Raw genomic sequence first — 21751 nt, forward strand, 5'->3', positions numbered from 1 at the left:
TTCCATTTCTCTGAACTATTATTGTAGAGACCAGGTATGGACCTCTTAAGGGTAGCACCAGTTCTTCAAATGCTCACCTTGTTTTGCCTCATCCCACAGGCTAGAAGCTATCTTTCTCTCCTGCTTACATCTTCCTGTTCCAACTACTTTATGAAGTATTTTCTGTAATAGTAGCAGCAGCCGCAACAAAATCAGCAGCCGAGAGGAAGTCTATACACAGGAGGAGAGAGAAAAGAGAGCTTGGGAGGGAGAGAGACAGCAAAGGATGATGGGGCTGGCAAAGGGATAGCAGAACGACAGGAAAGGGGGACTAAGAAGAGGAAGTGACATGGGAATTACATAAACTCATTACATAATCTCATAAAACTGAGATTTCCAAAAGGAAATGGAAATCGTGCAAGGTGCCACAACTCTGGAGCAAAGAAAATTCTGTGCTCCTGTTATAAACACCCACCAGAAAAAATAAACATTTGGGTAAGGAAGAGTGGACAGTTCCTCTCTCCTTGGGTGGATGTCTGTGATTGCTACTTTTAAATCCACCGCAAGCCGTTGCCATTGGCCTGCCGTCTTTGCCCTTAGCAGCAGAGGGATGTAGGGATGTGGGTCCAGAGAGGGGCTGCCCATGTGGCCTGCCGTGACAGGTTTCCATTTCCATTTTCCTCAAGCTCTGTGGGTGCTCTACACCTCACATTCCCAGTTGTACTCTGGATAATGAGGAAAATTATTGGCCTGACCTGGTCCTTTAATTTTTTTTCCCACACATGGCTTGAGCTTTCATTAGTTTTCAGTTCTCATTAAGAGAAAAATCAAAGAGTGAGAATTAAACACCTCCCGATTTATTAGTTTACTGAAAATGGGAAGATGAGAGTCCTGGGGCTGGCACTGGATGAAGGGCCCAGACGATGAGATGAGTGAGCCATCGTAGGCTCCCAGTGGCTGCCCTCCTTCTCTTCCCTCTTGGGAGCAAGAGGGAGTCATCTCACACCCAGAAATACTTTTGAGTCTCTATGTTTATGACTCGGTGTTGTGAAATCTGGCACCTTCTCTGAGCCGAGATAATAGGCTCAAATCACAGATTTGAGATTTCTGGGTTTGGTTGCATTAAACCTTTCACCAGTGCTCGGTTATGTGTCTAACCCCACAGATGCTAATCCTCAGGTATAGAGGCTGTGTCCAACTCATCTGCTAATTCCCTACTATGTGCAAGGCACACAGCAAGTGCTCAACAAATGAATGGAGAGGGTGAATGAATGCATGCATGCATGCTGAGATGAAATGACTGCCCTTAACTTGTATGTCTGTGTGCATATTTAATACTATCCCGCCTCACTACAAAAAGGAAACAAAGACAGTGTGATGATTCCTAAAAAAAAATAACCATAGCATTACCATATGGTCCAACAATTTCAGTTACCTAAAAAGTAGGGACTCAAACAGATACTTGCACACCAATGTTCATAGCAGCATATTCACGATAGCGAAATGTAGAAACAACCCAAATGTCCATCAGCAGATGAATGGATAAACAAAATGTGGTATGTACATACAATGGAATATTATTCAGTCTTTAAAAGGAAGGAAATTCTGACACATGCTGCAAATGGATACACTTTAAAAACATTATGCTAAATGAAATAAGCCAGACACAGAAAGGCGAATATGGTATGATTCCACCTATATGAGGTACCCAGAATAGTTACATTTATACCAACAGAAAGTAGAACGGTGCTATCAGAGGCTGTGGGAGGGGTATTCTCTAATGGATACAGGGCTTCAATTTGGGATGACGGAAAAATTCTGGAGATGGGTAGTGGTGATGTTTGCACAACAATATGAATGTATGGATACTTAACGCCACTGAATCGCGCACTCAAAATGGGTTAAAATGGTTACGTTTATGTGTTGTACATTTTACCGCAATAAGAGGGGAAATAAAGCGATATTCATTTATCGTACTAACATTCCTGAATCAGCCAAGAGAACATCAGTGCTGCCCATAGCGCTTGCATCTAGCTGTATGTGGAGAAGGAGGCAGTCCCTGCATGGTGACACGGTTTTGAGGGGACATGGGCCAGCACGCTCCTCATGGGTGTGCACGTGGATCTGCCGGAACACCCACTGGCCTTCCCCCCAAGCTTCCAAGGCTGGAAGTTACAGGAAAATCTTCTTTGCCCCTTGAATTGTACCACCCATCTGAGGATTACCCACTAATTGCTGCAGACTATCTTCCAAGGGACAAAGAAACAGTAAACCTATTTGGGTTCACCCTTTCTAGACACCCAGTCTAGAGAAGCACTGTCACACAAGGAACCAGAGCTCAGCCTCACAGAAAGGACTGAGTTTGAATTGCAGCTCTCCGAATGATTAGTTGTGTGGCTATGGGCAAGTCACTTTAAGTGAGCTTCAGTTTCCTCATCTATAAAATGGGAATACTACTATGCCTACCTCGTACAGTGGTGCTAAGTTCTAAATGAACTAATAATATAAGTGCTTATCAGAGTGTCTACGATAAAATGAGTATTCAATAAATATAATTTTCATATAGGAGATGCATGACAGGTGGTAACAAGGGTGGGGGAAGGATGGTTATGCATGTCACTACAGGAGCTGAAATATTTCAACTCTACAATCTAAACCTTGCGCAGGCCAGCCAGTCAGGAGGAGCCCCAGGAGTGAGTAGGAATACTGGCAGGCAATTAAATGGGCATTTCTAGGGAGATGGGCAGTTCTCAGATAATCCTTTTTACTGTACCTCTCATCCCTCAACTCATTCCTTAATCTTTGGGTAGTTTCTGTCTTTGCTGATAGATTTATACCTTTTTCTCACATCTACTAGAAAGTGCACCCATTCATGCTTAGGAAATGTCTTGAAACCTGTGAATCTAAAAATCTTAGGATTATGTTAATTATAATGCCAAGCAAATAGAAGACCCATTAAGGAGAGTTGCAGGATGAAGTCATTCCCATCAGCATGATGGTTTGGATGACCTTTGAGTGTACAATGGTACTTCTTCCATGATTTCAGTCAATCAATCAAACTCTCATACTGATTGTGCTGAATTGAACTTACTAACTTTAATTATTTTCTTAATTTTAAGGTGCATCTTCCCAAAGCCTGGAGAGATTTATAGAAAGGTAAGTGGAAGAGGGAGGGATATAAGAAGTTGTTTTTAAGTTAGATTTCTATTTTGAAAAATGAATAAAAACTCTCTGTTGTTACCCAGTAACCACTTATACTGAGCATCCATAATTTGTTAGTCACTTTCCATACACTGGGAAGTTGTCACTTCTTGGGCCAGTGACCATAGGAAGTGATTAATTTACATGTGTCCATAAAAATGCATACAAAGTGGGTAAAACTTAGGTCTGGCCAAAGTATTGTTTCTTAATCCTGCTTTATGAACAAGAAAACAATTTTGTGCTTGTATTGGACTTAAAGTTCAGAAGCAAGGCCTTGGGTGTCCAGAATAGAAACCTTGATAAACCCTTGATTTTTCAAAGTTGACCACAGGTCCACAGCTGTAATAATGTCCTACACTTCTGGACACAAGTAACTCAGATAACTCACCTGTGTTTATTCATGACAAATTCTGTGAAAGATGCTATAAAGATGGTAGTGTGTCCCCCTACGGGAGACTTCAATCTACTCTTCTAGTTCTATGCATTTATGTGGTCTTTTCCTAATGGAAAAGTGGGTTAAAATTTATAGAGAAGAAGAGGGGAAATGGGAATGGTGATACTGGAATGAAAGAAAAATAGCAAAATGTTACCAAGAGGATGGTCATACAAAGATTCACAGCTAGGCTTCCAAGTGTTTGACATTCAGAGTCCATCTACGGGTTCTCAGTTTGTCTAGGAACCAGCTGTTGGACCAACCAGCCATTGTCATATACGCCATGATTGGAAATGATGTCTGCAAGAGGTGAGTTACTGAGAAAGGTTTGGGAAATTCTTTGACTCTGAGTTTCCCTGTCCTCTCAACTCAATCCACTCCATTAGAGTAGCCTGCTGCGGAACTGAATTTCCCTATCTTAGCAAGTCCTAGACACATGTGAAATCAACAAAACCAAGCTGCAAAGCAGAAAGACTTTAAGAATATCTGACCCATTAATCCTTTGCTCTGATTCATAACAAAGGAGTGTGTCATGATCAGCTCTGAGTTATACCACAAGAAATATGTTAGTGCTAATCAAAAATCCAAGATTGAGAGTCATGGCTTTTTAAATAAAATAAGGCAAAATCACAGCTATCTCATAAGAACAGCATCCTCACTCATATTCTGATTTACTCACCCACGTGGTTGAGACAGCATAGACTTGGAACTTTGCAAAGAAACTGCGCATAATTCACAGCCAATCCTATTTATGCCCATAGCCCATCGTAAGATAGTAGTTTTGCTAAACTGCTAATATCAGTAGTGATTTCAAAATGTTGAATGCCTTCAGTCCCCCACAACATTTTGGAAGGCTTCTCGAAGTCTGTGCATACCCCTAAGAATATGCCGCACATGTGAATGCCATCTGTCCTGTGATCATGGCCAAAAAGAAAAAAAAAAAAGGTGAGATCAGATCTAAAACAACTCCCCAGTCGCCACCCACCCATCATTTTAGTAAAACAGAAAAGCAAAGCCAAGAGAGGTGACATGACTTGCCCAATTAATCGACTGATGGCAGAGCTGGACTCCAGCCCCAGAGGTGCTAGAAGCAGGCCACCCTGTTCAGTGCCCACCTTTTGCTTTCTCGTACTTCACTCACCAAGTTTCTAAGCCTGTGCTAAAAACGTGGTTCCATATTATGAACGTGTGTTTGCCCTCATGGATACCTCCATGAGAGCTCCAGAACTCTTATGGTGAAGGAGGTGTAGACCTAAACGGTGAAGTGAGTTCAGGCAGGAGATACCACACTGTGATCCAGAGATACTGATATGCCCTGCCTTGGCAGCCCCTAGACTGGTTTACCACTGTCCGCAGAACCCCAAGTCTGCCAAGGCTACATGCTGGGGACCCAAGGTAGCTCTGTAATGACCCACCTGGAACTCTCCAGTAAATAGCAAACACCCCCAAAACCTTCCATGAGCCAAGAGCCACACCACTCTCTATATCAGGTCATCCCCACAGCAGCCCTAAGAAGCAAATGTGATTGTCCCATTTTACAAATGAGGAAATTGAGGTTCAGCAAGGTTAGGTAAGGAACTTGCTTCTGCTGCTATTGAGCAGCAAAGCTGAGAGCCCAACTGGGTTCTCTGACTAAATTCTGTACTCTTTCTACAGTCCACACTTGCCTTATTTGCTTTCTTTTATGAATTCACTTTTAAAGGTACGTATTGACCACCTATGAAATGCCAAGCTGTGTGCCTGGCTCTGGGGTATGATGGCAAAGAGGCCACCGTCCCTGACTTCAAGGAGCTTATGGAAGGAGAAGAAATGAGCTTCAACCCCCAGTCCCATCACAAAACAGAACAAACCTATGATCAGATCAGCCAGTGCCCCTCCAACCTCTGGATCCTGTCCCACTGGAGGGGACAGAGAACAAGCTGGTTATACTGCGTAAAAAACACTGCAGAAAGAGTCTTTTAGTCCAAGAGCCCAAAATCCCTGAAACTGCACTTTTTCAGCAGAAGCTGTACACACAGAGGCCCCTCCAGACCAGTCCTGCTCTTCCTTTTCCAAGGAGCCAAAGGGCAGGCAGACATCAGCCAGAGACCCATGCCAGCCTCTCTCCCCGCCGGGGATCCAGGCAGAGAAACAGCAAGCATTTGGGTGAAAGAATGGAGTTGGCAGTGTGGGATGTCCCCACAGTGCCCACTTTGCAACGTCCTGTGGAGGGGTTAGAAAAATAAAGACAGATGGCAAGTATACCTCCCCATCTGCCAGAATGTCGAGGTGGAGGAGATTACCCCAAATGAGCAAAGTGATTTCATAAAAGCTCAAGCCAGCAACGAATTGCATAAGTCCATCCTGAAAAAACTTTTAGGATATTTGCTTGACTTTTCTCTTTTTTTTTTACAATGCTAGCTTTTACCAAAATAATGCAGCTATGTGCTTCTTTCTCAATTCTCTAAACAAATGTAGATAATAAATACTTGTTAAATGAATGAAGGTCATGATTGCAAGATAGCTTTTAGCATCAGGAATTCAAGAAGAAAGACAAAATAGACAAACCTAGCTTTCTTGTTGTACCTCTACTCAATTTGGCCTAAGCTAACCCAACTTCCTTGGGCTTTTCCTATCATTGCCTTCAAAAGCTATAGAATGTGAGTGATACAGAAGGAGAAAAATTCCTGGAAATAGGGCAAGTATGAGTGAGCTACAGCAGCGGAGGCTTGGGTAGCAAGGGCAGCAGTGAGAAATGGGAATGGCCTCAAGAATCTCAAGTCATAAAGGGTGATGACAAACCTTCCCCAATATCCGATTACAACATCCCTGAAAAGAACATTGTAATTACTGGAAATGTGATAAAAAAAAAAAAATAGAAGCATCTAACACTAGCCACAGAAATGGACATGGTTCCATTTTTTATAGTGGACCTAGACATTATAAACTGAACATTTTTCACCTAATGGAGAGAGCCAGGGCCGCCCTACAGAGGTTGTCTGTGTCGCCGGCTCCCAAGTGTTTTTCTGCAATGCCGATGTTTCAGATGTCACCTAGAACAGCTGGTCAGCACTGCATTAAGAGGAAGCAGTCAAGATGCTGATAGATCACAGACTCCAAGGAGCCTGAACTGCCAGGAAACAATCCATTCTATCCAGTCAAGGGTAGAAAACCAGCAGAGAAGGGAATGGACAGAACTCCCGCTGCTCGGAGGAGCCTTCTCTCCCAGCGTCCTCAGTGAAAGTGTGGGTAGCCAAGGGAATAATGAGTTTCTCAACCAGCCAGCATGTTCCAGGCCATATCCTCTTTTAGGGGACCCAGGATCTCTATGCATTGGGTAATGTGGGCCCATTGAGACCCCACCCCATTCCCATGCTATGTCAAGATGCCTCCTCAAGGAGGTTGGGTGGGAGGTCAATAATGTGATTACAACTGGGGGGCCTGAAGCAAAGGGCTACCTCTATTACCTGGATGCTTCAAAAATACGAAAGCTAGCTGTGAGTGAAATCTGAGCACTCAACCACAGCAAGTCTCTGGGCTTTCACTCTGATCCTGGGCAACGTTTTCTGCAGAGGCTGTTTGCCTTCTTCCTTGAGAGGGGGGCACCCCTCCCATCAGCCATCAGTGAAATCTGGCTGGAACACCTGCCATGGTAATGAAATGATCGTGTCTGGCCCTGCACCCAAGTCATGAGGCTTACCTTGCGTGATCAGGCACGATTCATTAGGACAGGGACCGACTCTGACCCACCCCAAAGGCGAGGCTCTTTATCTGTTCCAAGCCCACCACGTGTTCCTGACGTGTGAGAGCGTGGTGCTGGGCACCATCTTCTCTCCCATTATTTTCCTGGAATGAGCGTCACGTCTCTCAACCTGGCTTTCATGGTTCTCCCCTGTAAGCCCTGCACCCTCAACCCCTCTCCTCTCCAGGACTGACCGGCATGAGCTCACCGGCGTGTGAGGAAGGGTGCAGGGCACTCCCGCGGCAGGCAAACGCGGGATGGCAAAGTGAACCTGACGTGGGCTCCAGAGCACCTGCGTGAAGAGGTTTAGACACTTTCAGCTCAGCCCATTCAGCCTTTGACAGCAGGGAAGGCCTAGGAGGTGTTTCCCAAACCACTGGGACTCTTTGGTCCCAAAATACTAGTGCTAAGTCCCCTCAAAAATCACCGGAGGAGAAAGAGTACACAGATCAAATGGTGTTGAGAATTTTTCAGGGACAGGGTCAGAGGGACCATCTATGGCATCCAGAGGAGATGACCCACCACCTGTCACTCAGACCCTTTTGCCCTTGCCTGAACTAAGAATTGGTTAATTTTACTATACACACTACAGGGTTTACCTGGCAATGCGCATATGTAAATTATCTAGCTGTACCATGCGGGAGCAAAGATGACTGGAGAATGTTCCAGCAGAAACACCAAGGCTTCCATTCTTCTTTTTTTTTTTTTAACTTTTTATTTTATATTGGACTATAGCCGATTAACAATGTTGTGATAGTTTCAGGTGCACAGCAAAGGGACTCAGCCATACATATACACGTATCCATTCTCCCCCAAACTCCCCTCCCATCCAGGCTTCTGCATAACATTGAGCAGAGTTCCCTGTGCTATACAGTAGGTCCTTGTTGGTTACCTTTTTTAAATATAGCAGTGCGTACATGTCAGTCCCAAACTCCCTAACCATCCCTTCCTTCCACCCAGGAACCGTAAGTTCATTCTTTAAGCCTGTGTGTCCATTTCTGTTTTGTAAATATGCTCATTTGTATCATTTCTTTTTAGATTCCACATATAAGTGATAACATAGGATATTTCTCTTTCTCTGTCTGACTTACTTTACTCAGTATGACAATCTCTAGGTCCATCCATGTTGCTGCAAATGGCGTTATTTCATTCTTTTTGATGGCTGAGTAATATTCCATTGTATATATGTACCACATCTTCTTTATCCATTCCTCTGTTGATGGACATTTATGTTGCTTCCATGTCTTGGTTATTGTAAACAGTGCTGCAATGAACACTGGGGTGCATGTATCCTATCGGACCATGTTTTTCTCTGGATATATACCAAGGCTTACATTCTGATTTCACTTAGCAATTAGCCATTTTGGTTATGCTTGCTTAATTTGTGAGGTGCCCTTTCATAAATGCAAATTAGCTGAGATTCTTTGTTTATCATCAGGGTTGTGTCTCTAACTAAAAAATAATCATTAAACAGGGAGTATGGGAGAGTTTGCTCCATCTTAACTCATCTTGCCTTTAGGTTGCTGGAGAGTCTTAGCTCAGCATCATTGCTTTGTGCCAAAGAGTTGTTGTATCAGCAGAAGAAAAAAAAAATCAAAAAAACCCTGAGATGCCAAGGCAAAAGTTAAGAGCTGTGCATTCTAGCTTTACCAATGACAGAAGACCGGATATAGACACCCAACTTGCTTTGTTTCACCCCTGCTGTCACACTCCAAACACACAGTGAAGATAAAACCTGGTTACTCTGAACCTCGTTCTCCTGGTCTGAACAAACGCACAAGGCAGCCTGAATCCCCTTCACAAACTGGGGTCCTTCTAGGACTTCTGTACACCTGCACATCAAGCCAAAGCCTTAACCAACCTTTGGCCCCAGGTAGGTCGGCAACCTATTCTCAAATCCTTCTGAGTGCTTTTTATGCAGGCTGGAGAGCTTTTTATTCATAAAGTCGTATAATTTTTCCCAAAGTAATGAAAAACATGAATATAGCATTTTATTCTACATGCTGGGGTTTTTTAAAATGGGACAGCTCTTTCTCTTTCCTCCTCTCTCTCTTTCTCTCTCTCAGAAAGTCCAAGGAACTCATGACCCAGCGTAGAAGCACATACACCAACCACACCGAATGCCCCAAACGTCAGACTCGCTCCACCTTTTCCTCTGTGCAGTGACGTATTGCTTCTCACAACCTGGTCCGTGTGACCTTCACACCCATGGTCAGCCTGTCACCCTCTGGACAGCAACAACGTGAAAAGTCATTTTATATCACTAAGTGAAATAGGTGGAGGGGAAATGACATAAAATTACCATGTTTTCTGCCCCTCCCATTAATATTTAACTTTCTTCCTCATTTTAGAAAGAATAAAAATAATATGAGAACCCCTTTCATTTTGACTGTTTCTCTGATTACAAAATAACATCTGTTGTGAGAAGTTCAAATAATACAGGTCTAGGAAGTGAAAGTTTCTCCAGAATCACTCCTTACCACCCCATCACCACTGCTTAGAGCTAACCAATAGAGATGTTTCCTGTATTTGCAGCCAGATTTTTTCTATGAAGTTCTAATTTACAGACTGATTAATATTCATTGAAATGAAATAATATTATGCTCACTGCTCTGTAATTTGTTCTTTTCGCTCAACAATACTTTTTAGCAGTCTTTTCCATGCTAAGGCATACAGATTATTCTTTAAAAAAAAATTTTGTTTTATTGAGGTGAAATTCACATAATGTAAAATTAAGCATTTTAAAGTGAACGATTCAGTAGCATTGAGTACATTCAGAATGTTGTGCAACCATCACCTATATCTAGTTACTTCATTCTTTTTAATGGCTGTATAGAGGTTTACTGCATGGATCTACTATAATTTATATAGCCAGGCTTTTTAGCTTTTCCCAATTTTATTCTATTCCAAGAAATGTTGTCATACTTGTATGTACATTTTTGCACATTTGTGGAAATGTTATGATAGGACAACTTCCCGAAAGAGAAATGTCAAGGTCAAAAGTTAAGCCAACTTCAAATTTTGACACATTCTGAAAAATTCCTTCCAAAATGACAACACCAATTTCCATTTAGGAGTGGCTCCCTTAAAAGTGACAATAGTGGATACCCCTAGGGGCTTCTTTCTGTCTCCTCTTCCCATGTCTCTTGTGTCTCGGGTCCAGCTTGTGAGTAATGAACTTACTTTTTCTGGCTTGGCAGCTGTATCAAACTCCCTAGGGCTGCAGTGACAAAATATCACGAACTGGGTGAGTTCAAACAACAAAAGTTTATTCTTTCACAGTGTTGGAGGCTAGAAGTCCAAAATCAAGGTGCCAGCAGGGCCATGCTCCCTCTGAAGTGTCTAGGGGAAATCATTCCTGTCTTTTCATCCTTCTGGTGGCTCCCTGCAGTCCTCAGCATTCCTTGGCTTGTGGCAGCATAACTTCAATTTCCACTTCCAGCTTCACATGGCCTTCTTCCCTATGTGTGTGGGTCTCTCCTCTTCTTAAAAGGACACGAGTCATTGTATTTAAGGCCCAACCTAATCCAGTATGACCTCATCTTAACTGATTACATCTGCAGAGACCCTGTTTCCAAATAAGGTCACATTCTGAGGGATGCTATTCAATCCACTCCAGGATCATTAGGTAAATCTGGAATTTCAAGGGCTTAAAATAGAAAATAACTTATAGCGTGATTCCATTTAGGTTAACAACAGGCAGTTTAAAGCCTAAAGAGAATTCTATTTTCAACTCCCAGGTTAATGCAGATTAGTATCTTAATTCAAATTTGATATGTTCCTGAAGGCTTGTACCAAAGTCAATGGTGCAAAAAATGAACAATAATAGACTTACATATTAAAGCCAAAAAATATTCTAGAATCCCTATTTATACCTTGCCTTTTTTTCCCTGTATTTACGTTCATTGATTCAATCCTTTAATCATTTATTCAACACATAGTTACTACATGCAATGTTCTGTTCCAAGCACTAGAAATACAGCAATGAGCAAAACAAAATCCCTGCCTACATGGAGTGTAGTTTACCTACTACAACTACTAGTATAGTTCACAGTAATGAGCATTTGGCCAGGTAGCAGTTTCAAAAATAAAGAAAATGGGTAACATGAGGTGTGGTCGTCTACAAACACTGGCATTAACACTTCATCCTGTCCTGGGAGAAGCAAAAGAAATGAGACATAGGGAAGAGCAGACAGTAGAGGGTCTCAGTGCTAAGCCACAGAGTTTGAATTTCATTCTGTAGTAGATAAGAATCATCAAAGTGTTTTTTAATGGCAGGGAAGGAGGAAAGGTTGTATTAAACAATTCAATAGAAAGTACGTTAGTATTATGTTAAACTTGCCAGTCACTTAGGTTCTGGGCTTCATCATTGCCCTCTGAAATGCTATTATGTAAATTAATTAGCCACTCCTTAGTTTTCTTTATTCCCTTAAACCTTTTTTTGTTTGTTTTTTTGTTTTTTGAATTTTATTTTATTCATTTATTTTTTATACAGCAGGTTCTTATTAGTTATCTATTTTATACATATTAGTGTATATATGTCAATCCCAATCTCCCAATTCATCCCACCACCACCATCACCACCCCCACTTTCCCCCCTTGGTGTCCATACGTTTGTTCTCTACATCTGTGTCTCTATTTCTGCCCTACAAAGTGGTTCATCTATCCCATTTTTCTAGATTCCACATATATGTGTTAATATACGATATTTGTTTTTCTCTTTCTGACTTACTTCACTCTGTATGACAGTCTCCAGGTGTATACCTTGCCTTTTAAAGATAACAAGAAAGAAAGGAGGAAGGAAGGAAGGAAGGAAGGAAGAGGGAAGGAAGGAAGGAAGGGAGGGAGATTTAAATGGAACTTTCAATGATGTATTTCTAGTATTTTGTACAACCCTCACTTTTGTTCTTTTCCAAACCAAATGAAAATAAGACAACCAGCTTAAATTCAGTAAATGTCTAATTGAAGCTAAAGATTTGCTACTTTCACTTATGATTTACATCTTGGTCTTAAATTCTTTGATTTTAGGACCGTGCTCTTATAACTACTTTCAGCACTTCCTTTTTCTGTTTTCACTAAGTTTATGGAACAAGAAGATAAAAATATAATTTAAAATTTCACATATCCTCTATAGAGCACACGCACTTCTATATAGAAAAAGGCAGTGATGCAAATTGGAATTATCTGTTGACAGATATTGTTGCAGGGGTATAGCCTGGAATAGCAGTCTATCAGGAAATTCATGAAAGTTCAAATTCATTGTAGAACGGAAAGATGTAATGTGGACACATAATGTCACTTCATTTCTCAGTGAAATTTCATTTCCCTGACGGTTATATATGTGAAAAGTTTTAAAGACCAAGTTGCAGAGCTCAAAGTGTCAAACAAATAATAAGCAATACCAGACCCCTTTGATTCTATTAACTGTATGTAACAGTCAGGATAGGTGAAATTATGCTGCAGGAACAAACAGCCCCTAAAATCTTAGTAGCATAAAGCAATAAATATTTATTCACTCACACTACATTGTCCATCAGGGATCACCATGGAGCTCTGTTCCAGGACTCAGACTGGTGAAGCAGCTGCTTTCTAGAACATTGCCCAGACTCATGGCAAAGAGAAAGGGCATCCTGGAGGCTCTCCTACAACCAAACATGACACATGTCACTTCTGCTCGCAACTCATAGGCCAGACCAGTCAATGGCCCACCCAACCACAAGGGAGTCCAGAAACCAGAAATATTTTGCAAATAACACCAATAACTAGTGTGTGTGTGTGTGTGTGTGTGTGTGTGTGTGTGTGTGTGTGTTTTGGGGGTGGGTCTTATATTTGCATGCATTTATCCTATAATATACTAAGATATTTTCTGTTTCTTTTGTGAACAGGAAGATTGATCCCGTCCCAGACATGACCACTCCTGAAAAATTGTACTCAAAGGTCATGCAGACTCTGCAGTATCTAGATTCCCACCTGCCAAATGGCAGCCATGTGATTTTATACGGCTTACCAGATGGAACCTTTCTCTGGGATAATTTGCACAGCAGATATCATCCTCTCGGTATCAGTTTGAAGATGTTTTTACTCTTTAACAATGTCAATGTATTCGTAGTTCAAATATATGTAGTTCAAACCATATAGGAATACACCTAAAATGCCACCAGAACGGTGAAGGGAAGAGCACCCAGGTACAGGATCTAAAGGTCAGTATCCAAAGGTGGCCAGAACCAGATGCAAAGTCAGAAAGGGCAGATGTATTTGGCAAAGAATTAGGACAAACTGAAAGGTAAGAGTTTAAAACTCCTTCACTGAAGGTGAAATCTAGAAGAAGCCAATGAAGCCCAAACAAGAGATAGGAAGGAGACAAAGGGAAGGATTTCTCCAAACCTCAGTGGCGAGTGCCCCCTAGTGGCCAGAATTCTAATGACGTCTGTGCACCCTGGTGGCCAGTTGGAGATCTGTAGAACAGGGTCCTCCAGAGGGCTTGCTCCCTGCTTCTACACTCTCTTGGAGTCCTTGGCTCTGAAATGTATTAAAGTTCCAAGAAATTTCTAATAGAATCTCTAGCATGCCAGATGCTTCACAGACATTGTGAAAGTAGTAGTAATTCACCTTGGGAAGGGCTGCCATGCTGATCCTTAAAACAATTCTGTGAGATAAATGTTTCTATTTATTCCATTTGATAGATGAAAAAACTAAGGCTCAGAGAAGTTGTGTAGCTTGCCAAATGTTGCACAGCTTATCGTATATGCAAGCTGGGTGTAGCAGGGCTCTCCTTCTGTGTTTCAGGGAAGAATGTCCTTTCAAAAATACTTATTATATGCCAGGCGCTGTTCTAGGTACTGTGTAACCATCAGTGAACATAATAGTCAAAAATCTCTGCCAACATAGGCTTATGTTACTGTGGGAGAAAGACTCCAAAAGTCAGAGGATGATAAGTGTTACTACAGAAAATTAAGCAGGGAGGGAGGATGGGGAGTGCTGGCCTCAGGCCTCTCTGACAGGCATCTACAAGGAGGGGCCTGGGGACCATCCCCTCAGCCCCATATCGACAGCACCTGTGCCAGTCTCTCATGGAAAGGGGCTGCCCTTTCCCTGGTATTGCCATAGCCACCTCCTTAGACCAGCCCAAGCGACAGTGCCCAGGTGCTACAGTGTCCTGGAGGTCCAAGCAGTTCCTTATGAGTCAGGTGAGCAGTTCAGAGGGGGAAGACCTGAAACTCCTTCCTTTGTGCCCTCCTTAGTGGGTAGAGGTGGAGAGCTTTCCCTTGCATACGTAACATCCTTGTGTCTTTTCAATCCCCTCTTGTCCTCCTCCTTTAGTTCCTGTTTAAGCCAACCTCCCTACCAGCTCCCTCAGGAAGTTCCACACCACCCCACATAAGAAAAGAGCAGGGACCCTTTAACCAGCTCTCAAAGGGCTCTGACCCCTTCACTGGGGTCTCTTCACTGGGGAACAATGGAACATGTCCACATTCCAGGCTCCCCACCAATGAGACTGAAGTCATTTTCCTCTTGAATTATGAAATGTGCCACAAATGTTATTATTCCAAGGAAACACTGTCCAGACTCTTATGAGGAAAGCATGTTCCTGCTATTCACACGGCTTTGACCACGCCCTTTAGAAATGATAACATGATCACACAGTGAACTTGACTCCATTCTGGGCTGCCTTGGACATGTGAAGGAAAACCACTTGGGCTGATGATGTCTCTTTGAGCCATTTGTGGATGAAAAGTTCAGCTCCCCCAACAGATGTTCTCAGACTCCTAGATTTCTCCGATGCTAAGAAATGCTGGGGGAAGGGAAGTTGGGAGCAGGGGAGATGTGCTCCCAATTTACTCTGTCACACCAATAGGGACTTGACTTTGGGTTTTCTGACTTTAAATCCCATTCCCTTCCCATGAACTGCGGTTAGACTGCCTCCATAAATTTTCTCAGATATGCCAGGCCGTTCCCTTGACTCAACCATACTATGTAAAAATGACTCCACGTAATTTGGAAGAGAGCAAGGAAAGGAAAAAGGTGATTGATCAGGGGACTCATCAATCACTTGGTGGATTCTCTTGGCCAGTGGTTCTCATCCAGGGGCAACCCACCGCCCATTATCATATCACCCCTGGAGACAGAGTGCTACTAGCATCCAAGGAGTAGAATCCAGGAATGTTCCTAAACATCCTACAATGCACAGGACAGCCCCCCACGACCGAGAATGTCTATAGCACCAAGGTTGAGAAACCCTGCTCTAGGCTTTGCATTATCCTCAGATGGCCTCCCTGCAGCCACTGACCTAGACTAGCACTTCACAGCACAAGAGCAAAAGGTGGAACAAGTGTGTTTGATATAAACAACTCTAGTTTGGGGGTAGGGGGAATCCAATTAGGGAGAAAGTTCTAACCACCTAAAATTTGTTTAATGTTTTTCAGTTACTATTCACATCCTAAATTATCCCTGCTGCCTGGTTGCCATGGGAAATAAATCATAAATTCCTCAACGAAGCATCAGGGTCCTTCCTAAACAGACTGGGGAAGTAGGTGGGATTTACCCAGCGTCCTCATTCCTCCTCTGGCAGACTCCTAACTCACATAAGATGAGAAGCTTGAACAGGGGGCTGCTGCCCTCTCATTGTCTCCATTCTGCCCCTGCTCCACATCCAATCTTTGAATCTTCGTTCCCACAGACAGGAACCGGCAGTGAAGCAGGTCAATGCTAGCTCAGCCTCAAGGCTTGGTTGCTCTGCCCAGGTTAGGGGGGATCTCATCTTAATCAATAGCCACACACCTGAGTCTGATTCCCGGGGCACTGTGCTAAGGGTGGTGCAAGCAAATAAAAGGGGTTTCCCATTTATTCTGCCTTTGAGCCAAGAAACATGATGATGCTAGTCTGTAGACTTGACTTTAGCCCCCCCTTAAGGATTAGGAAAGAGGCCAGGGAGCAAAAGGGGTCGGGGGAGAAGCCCTGAGTCAGTGATTACATTCTCTGCTGCCTCAGTAAACAGGTGGGAATTCAGCCTGACTATTCAGGAAAGAGAAGGTTAAATGCCGCAGCATCAGATCTGCAGGTAGTGGAGGCCCAGAGCAAGAATCGGTGTCTTGCTGACTCCTGCTGGGGAGGAAGGGGCTAGCATCATTCCTCTTAGCCTTGTCTGTGAGTCACGACACAGTCACTGCCTGACGGCCAAGGGCTGTGACAGCCCCACAGGCTCTACCAGCAGTTAAAATTCCTGGTGAGAATGTTTTGTCTTTTTGAGAAATTACCAGAAAGTAAGTCTCACACATTAGGATTATGCATTCATAGATCTTTCAAGAAAGTTTACGTTTGACCAGGGATGAGTCGTCTCAGGCACAGTCTATGAGGAAGGCAATCTTTCCATTAATATGTCTGAGATAACTATTACGTGCTTTGAGGGTAAAAATGAAGCTAAGATGAAGTCCTTGTCCTCTAAGGAAAGGACAAATAGTATGTAGATCCTGACAGTGAAATTACCAAGGGCCAATGACACTTTTCTAAGCCATATGCATTCAGGGAGCTATCCAAAGGCTTAGACTATGATCAAGAAATCTGGGAGTGCTGGCTACAAATAAGTCTGCAAGTCAGCCTTCCTTGAAGGGCCTCTGCCACAAAATATCCGCAATAACTCCATTTTGTCCCAATTACTCTTAAACTTGAAACCTAATGTATTTTAAAATACCTTGTGGTATACCTTCAATTTTATTACTGGCTTCCTCCCTGTCTAAATTAATGTGGTTTTACCAAGGTTTAATACACTCAGATGGTATTTCATGAAGGTGTGGCTGATCTTTGTTAGTACTAAGCTCTTATGGTAGCTAAATTTTCAATTGTGGTCCCAGCATTAAATAAATGCCAAAGACTCTGCGCTAAAGAACATACACATGACTGAGACTCGAGCTGCTACTATAGGAGCTGGGGTAGATCCCTTTGATCTTCAGAGGGAGCATATGGTATCAACTGGGCCAACCCACAGGCTCCCGCCCCTTACACACACACACACACACACACACACACACACTGATGGTTCCTGGCCACTGTGGGACCACCCTCTGCCCCTGTCCTGGGCATTCATGACCACCTTTCTTCATCAGACTCACTTTCTAACCAGGGAGTCCCAGACACCACCTCTGTGCACGTAGGTACAACATGTAGGTAGGATCAGTCTTTATACCAGGGCTTCTCGATATGGAAGAATACCATTAAAGTAACAAGGATAAAAAGTCATACATAAAAAGAAAGAGCGAATAACTAACTGACAGTTCCAATCAGTGGAGAAAAGCATAAGAACTGTTTTCCCTCTTCATCATAAACCCATCACAAGCACTCCCAGCCAACCTTCCACAGGACCAGCCCCAGAGACACCCTGACCTTTAATAGGCAGAAATACCAGAGAGAAGGGAAACCAACCCATTATACCTTTCCCAGTTTTCTTCTAACTACAGCTAATGTGTGCTTATCCTGTCCACAGACCCACCTACTCACCTAAGAATTTCCCCTCCATCAACCTGGTCCAATTAGAGCCAGTGCCAGAATAGCAAGGACATGAAGGGGAGGGAACAGGGATTGGTCCAGAAGGAGGATACGCCTTGTGGTCTCATCCTAACGTGTTCTGGGACCTCAGCAGTAAGACAGTAGGAAGAGGGGAGTAAGCTGGGATGCAACAAGGCTATGGCTCAGCTTAGGCCCCAGAGGGGAGCCAGCAGATGAGTTTCCAGTATCCAGGAGCAGGATAAACTCCAGTCTCCCTGGATACCAGAGCAGTCCAGTCTTGCAGATGGAGAGGGAGAGGGTGCAGGAGTGTTACTTATGGTCAGGCATGAGGTGCCACCGCCAGCAGGTTGAAGAAACTTCATCCACTGGGCGGGGAAAAGAGAGAGGCCACCAGGTGAGAGTCAGGGCCAAGCAGGGTGTCAGGGCCCCAGCCAAGCTCCCTAAGGTTTATTACAAGGCCCCCCATCCCAACAGAGAAACAAGATGGCAGAGGGAAGGCTGCCGCTCAGCAGGGGGCGAGAGCCAAGTCCTCCGGGCACGTGGAGGATTGAGGGTGGGGAACGCAGGTTGAAGGTGTCAGTCACTGCAGCTGGGCTGGACTGAGACAGGCAGGGACACATACACAAAGGAGGCAAATTACAAAAGCACCCACCAAAAAGAGAAATAGAGGGAAAGCAGCCTCTGTGATGGAAAGCAGGATCTTGGAGAAAGACGGATCATGGAGCTCAGGGCTCCATGTGGAGCCCATAAAATGAAAGTGAAGACAGAAGCCAGTGGCTTGGGATTCATCTAAAATGTGAAAATGCAGACGCCTTTGGAGCACAGAGAAGACCCAGCATGTCACTGTGACTTTAATGGCGATAATGAGCCTGCGGTTTTCCAGTCCTGGGATTCACTCACCCACACAGAGAGATAATATATTTTTCCTCTATGACAAGAAAATTGAATCTATCTTTCAGTCTAACTGATCTGAGGTGTAAGTGAAAAATAAGACTGTGTTCTATCACCTTCGATCTTTCTCTTCGCTCCGAGATAGGCCCTATTATTTTCCTTTATTTTTTCAAGCGTGAGAGAAGTGTTAATGGATAAGACATCAGTCATTCACCCCTGAGATTTGGGAGAACCTGGATCTTGTGTCTCAGCCACAGCATGAAACTTGAATTGCCTCGGTTCGGGGGTGGGGCACGCGATATGGTAGAAGGGGCGGTGGTGGGAGGTGAGAAGGGAGAATAAATAACGCCCCCAGATTCTGGGTCTACAACTGATGTTTGGAAAGGCTCTGCATGAACTCACATTTGGCGCTTACCACTTCATGCGTATGTACTTCTTGAACCTGCACCAAAAAAATAGAGCCTGTCTACTAAAGACAGCTCAAATAAGATAACCCCTGGGTCATGAAGGGATATAACGTGCTAGCCTCCCCAGTCCGATGGCCACACAAGCACTTGTGGAAAACTTCAGTTCACCTAACTGCAGGACAGTGCATGGTCAGACCGTCAGACCCTCCAGAGTCCCACCAGGTCCTCAGCATGGGATAATCTGGTCAGACCTGAGTGCTTCATAAACACAAAAGGAGGAGGATTTGGTCAACTCCCACCTTGAATGCTCCCTGGACCCCACAGGGACTTGGCGTTTCATACCATTGCCAGGAGAAAGCCACTGCTCTGCCAGCTCCTTTGTTAGTGGTGTTCTGGTCCATACGGTGCCCTGAATCCCTCTACTGGGAACCAGATAAGGTCAGGCCCCTCACACCCTGCCCTAGCCCGTGTGAAGAGCTCGAGATAGGAGTAAACTCCTTGGGGCCGCTCCCCAACCCCAGGTCTGAATTTCTAGGGGGCTCAGAAAGAAGGAAAGCACAGGCATCTTCAAGAGCAACACCGAATGCAAAGCCAGGGCAGGTCCCTGGAGGCGCCAGCCTTCTGCAAGAGAGGCAGGCTCACCCACCAGGGTCCCTAGGTGGCTGCTATATCTGAGTGCATGCAACATGCCAGACCTCTCTGTTTTCCAGGCCAGCTGAACAAGGACGTGACCTACGCGCATTTCTACTCCTTCCTGAACTGTCTCCAGGTGAGCTCACACTGACTTGTTCCAAAGCTATGTTCCCACAACCAGCACTATTCTTCTGTAATCAATGTTTTCCTGCTCTCAGGTCAGCCCCTGCCACGGCTGGATGTCTTCCAATAAGACGCTCCGGACTCTCACTTCAGAGGTAGGGCTGTCGCAGGCCCTTTGATACCGTCTTTGATCATTCTCTCCCTGTGTTTGCTGCAGGGTTTTCACTGGGGATGGGATTTTGGCAGGGCGATGGCCTCCAAGCTGGTAAATAAAAGAAACAAACTCCCGGATGCTTGAGGAGCCAAGAGAATGTGGGGTGCCCTGTCTCCCCGCTTCTGCCTCGCTGAGTCTGTGGTCCTTGCTGTGTTTCTCGATCACTGTCTCTATGTGTGCCTGTCTCTCTTGTACACACACATGTGTGTACACACACAAACACACACACGCCTTTGAAAGCTGGTCCTAGGCATATTTGTAGAGTCAGAGAAGTGACCAAGGCTAGGTGTACGCAGGGCTGGAATTCTCCCAAGGTAGGGGAGGACCAGGTGCCCCAGAGCCTTCCTTTCTTCTCTGAGAAAGGTTCCCACATTTCTTTCACAGATGGTAAATAATTTCTTGGTAAGGAATTTGGTAAACATTTTTTACAAGGGAAATATATTTCAATTTTTAAAAAAACCTTGGAAAATGTAAAAAGTACAAAAAAAAAAAACAAAAATCACTCAAAATCCCACCACCCAAAATTAATATGTATGTATGTCTTTCCAATATTATTTTCATAGATAGTTATTTTGGGGGTTTTGCCTACATAGTATCAGAACACACATATTGTCTTGTACCTTCTGATGTTTATAATGATTCCTCCACATCATAATTTTGTAATCATTTTAGAAAATAGAGCATATGAATGTACCATTATTTATTTCATCCCTTGGTATTGGACATATGGATTGTTTCTAATTTCTCACTATGATAAATAGCATTGTGATGAAGCTTTGTATATAGGAAGATGTATGTCTTTGTGTACCATGTCTATTTCCTTAAGACAAATTCCTAGAAAATTATTGGGTCAAAGAGTGCGTCATGTTTAACGATTGGATCCCTATCACCAAATTGCTCTCTAGAAAGGTTAAACAAATTGACATTCTCAATCACGTATCCCATGGCGATACTCTATTATCATGATTGTTCATCTTTTCTTTGCCAAACCCATGGGGAGAAAGTGATATCTTAATACTTTAGTTTGCACTGATTTTGTTCCTAATGAATTTTAACAGTTTTGTATGCTCATTGGCCATTTGTGCATGAATGGAATTTAATATGCAGAGCTGCTCTCTGCTGATGACTTGCAGTCGGGGTGGGATGGGGACAATTGATTTCTTTGTTCTGCATGAATTGTCTCCCTAAAGCCCAAGTCTAGGTTTCATGAAATTCTCCCTGTTTCCTTTGTATTCAGAGAGCAGAACAACTCTCCAATACGCTGAAAAAAATTGCAACCAGCCAGAAATTTACGAACTTCAATCTTTTCTACATGGATTTTGACTTCCGAGAAAGTAAGTTTTGCTTGGTTTAGGTATTGACACAAGACAGAAGCAGCAGCTACCATTTAGAGCCTGCCTGGGCAAGGCGTTTGTTTACAAGCCAACAGGCAGTATATTGGGCAGGGTCGCTTCTGCCCATTCTGACGCATTAATAGCTCTGAGTATTGAAAAAAGATAAAGTGTGAGACTCTTTCTGGAAAGGTGGAAGCTCAGCATCACCTCCTTACTTCACCATAATTTTAGAATCCCTGAAGCAATAGAGCCAGTGACCAGCTGGAAACAGCTTTGGGCTGGGAGCCAACAGGTCAGTGGAATCATCTAACTTAT

The 21751-nt window shown here is 43.6% G+C and overlaps 1 protein-coding gene across 3 annotated transcripts in view; it reads left to right on the top strand.

Annotated features, from left to right (window-relative positions):
* AOAH (acyloxyacyl hydrolase) overlaps nucleotides 1-21751 on the top strand; it is a 195175-nt gene that overhangs the window by 156013 nt on the left and 17411 nt on the right. For all 3 annotated transcript variants that reach the window (XM_059933610.1, XM_059933609.1, XM_059933611.1), the window contains 6 exons: nucleotides 3099-3135; nucleotides 3848-3922; nucleotides 13220-13392; nucleotides 19843-19901; nucleotides 19984-20043; nucleotides 21340-21436. In XM_059933610.1, the coding sequence (XP_059789593.1) occupies nucleotides 3099-3135; nucleotides 3848-3922; nucleotides 13220-13392; nucleotides 19843-19901; nucleotides 19984-20043; nucleotides 21340-21436 (501 nt within the window). The remainder of the gene's footprint in view (nucleotides 1-3098; nucleotides 3136-3847; nucleotides 3923-13219; nucleotides 13393-19842; nucleotides 19902-19983; nucleotides 20044-21339; nucleotides 21437-21751) is intronic.

This window comes from Balaenoptera ricei, chromosome 9 (assembly GCF_028023285.1).
Source record: "Balaenoptera ricei isolate mBalRic1 chromosome 9, mBalRic1.hap2, whole genome shotgun sequence".
NCBI lineage: Eukaryota > Metazoa > Chordata > Mammalia > Artiodactyla > Balaenopteridae > Balaenoptera > Balaenoptera ricei.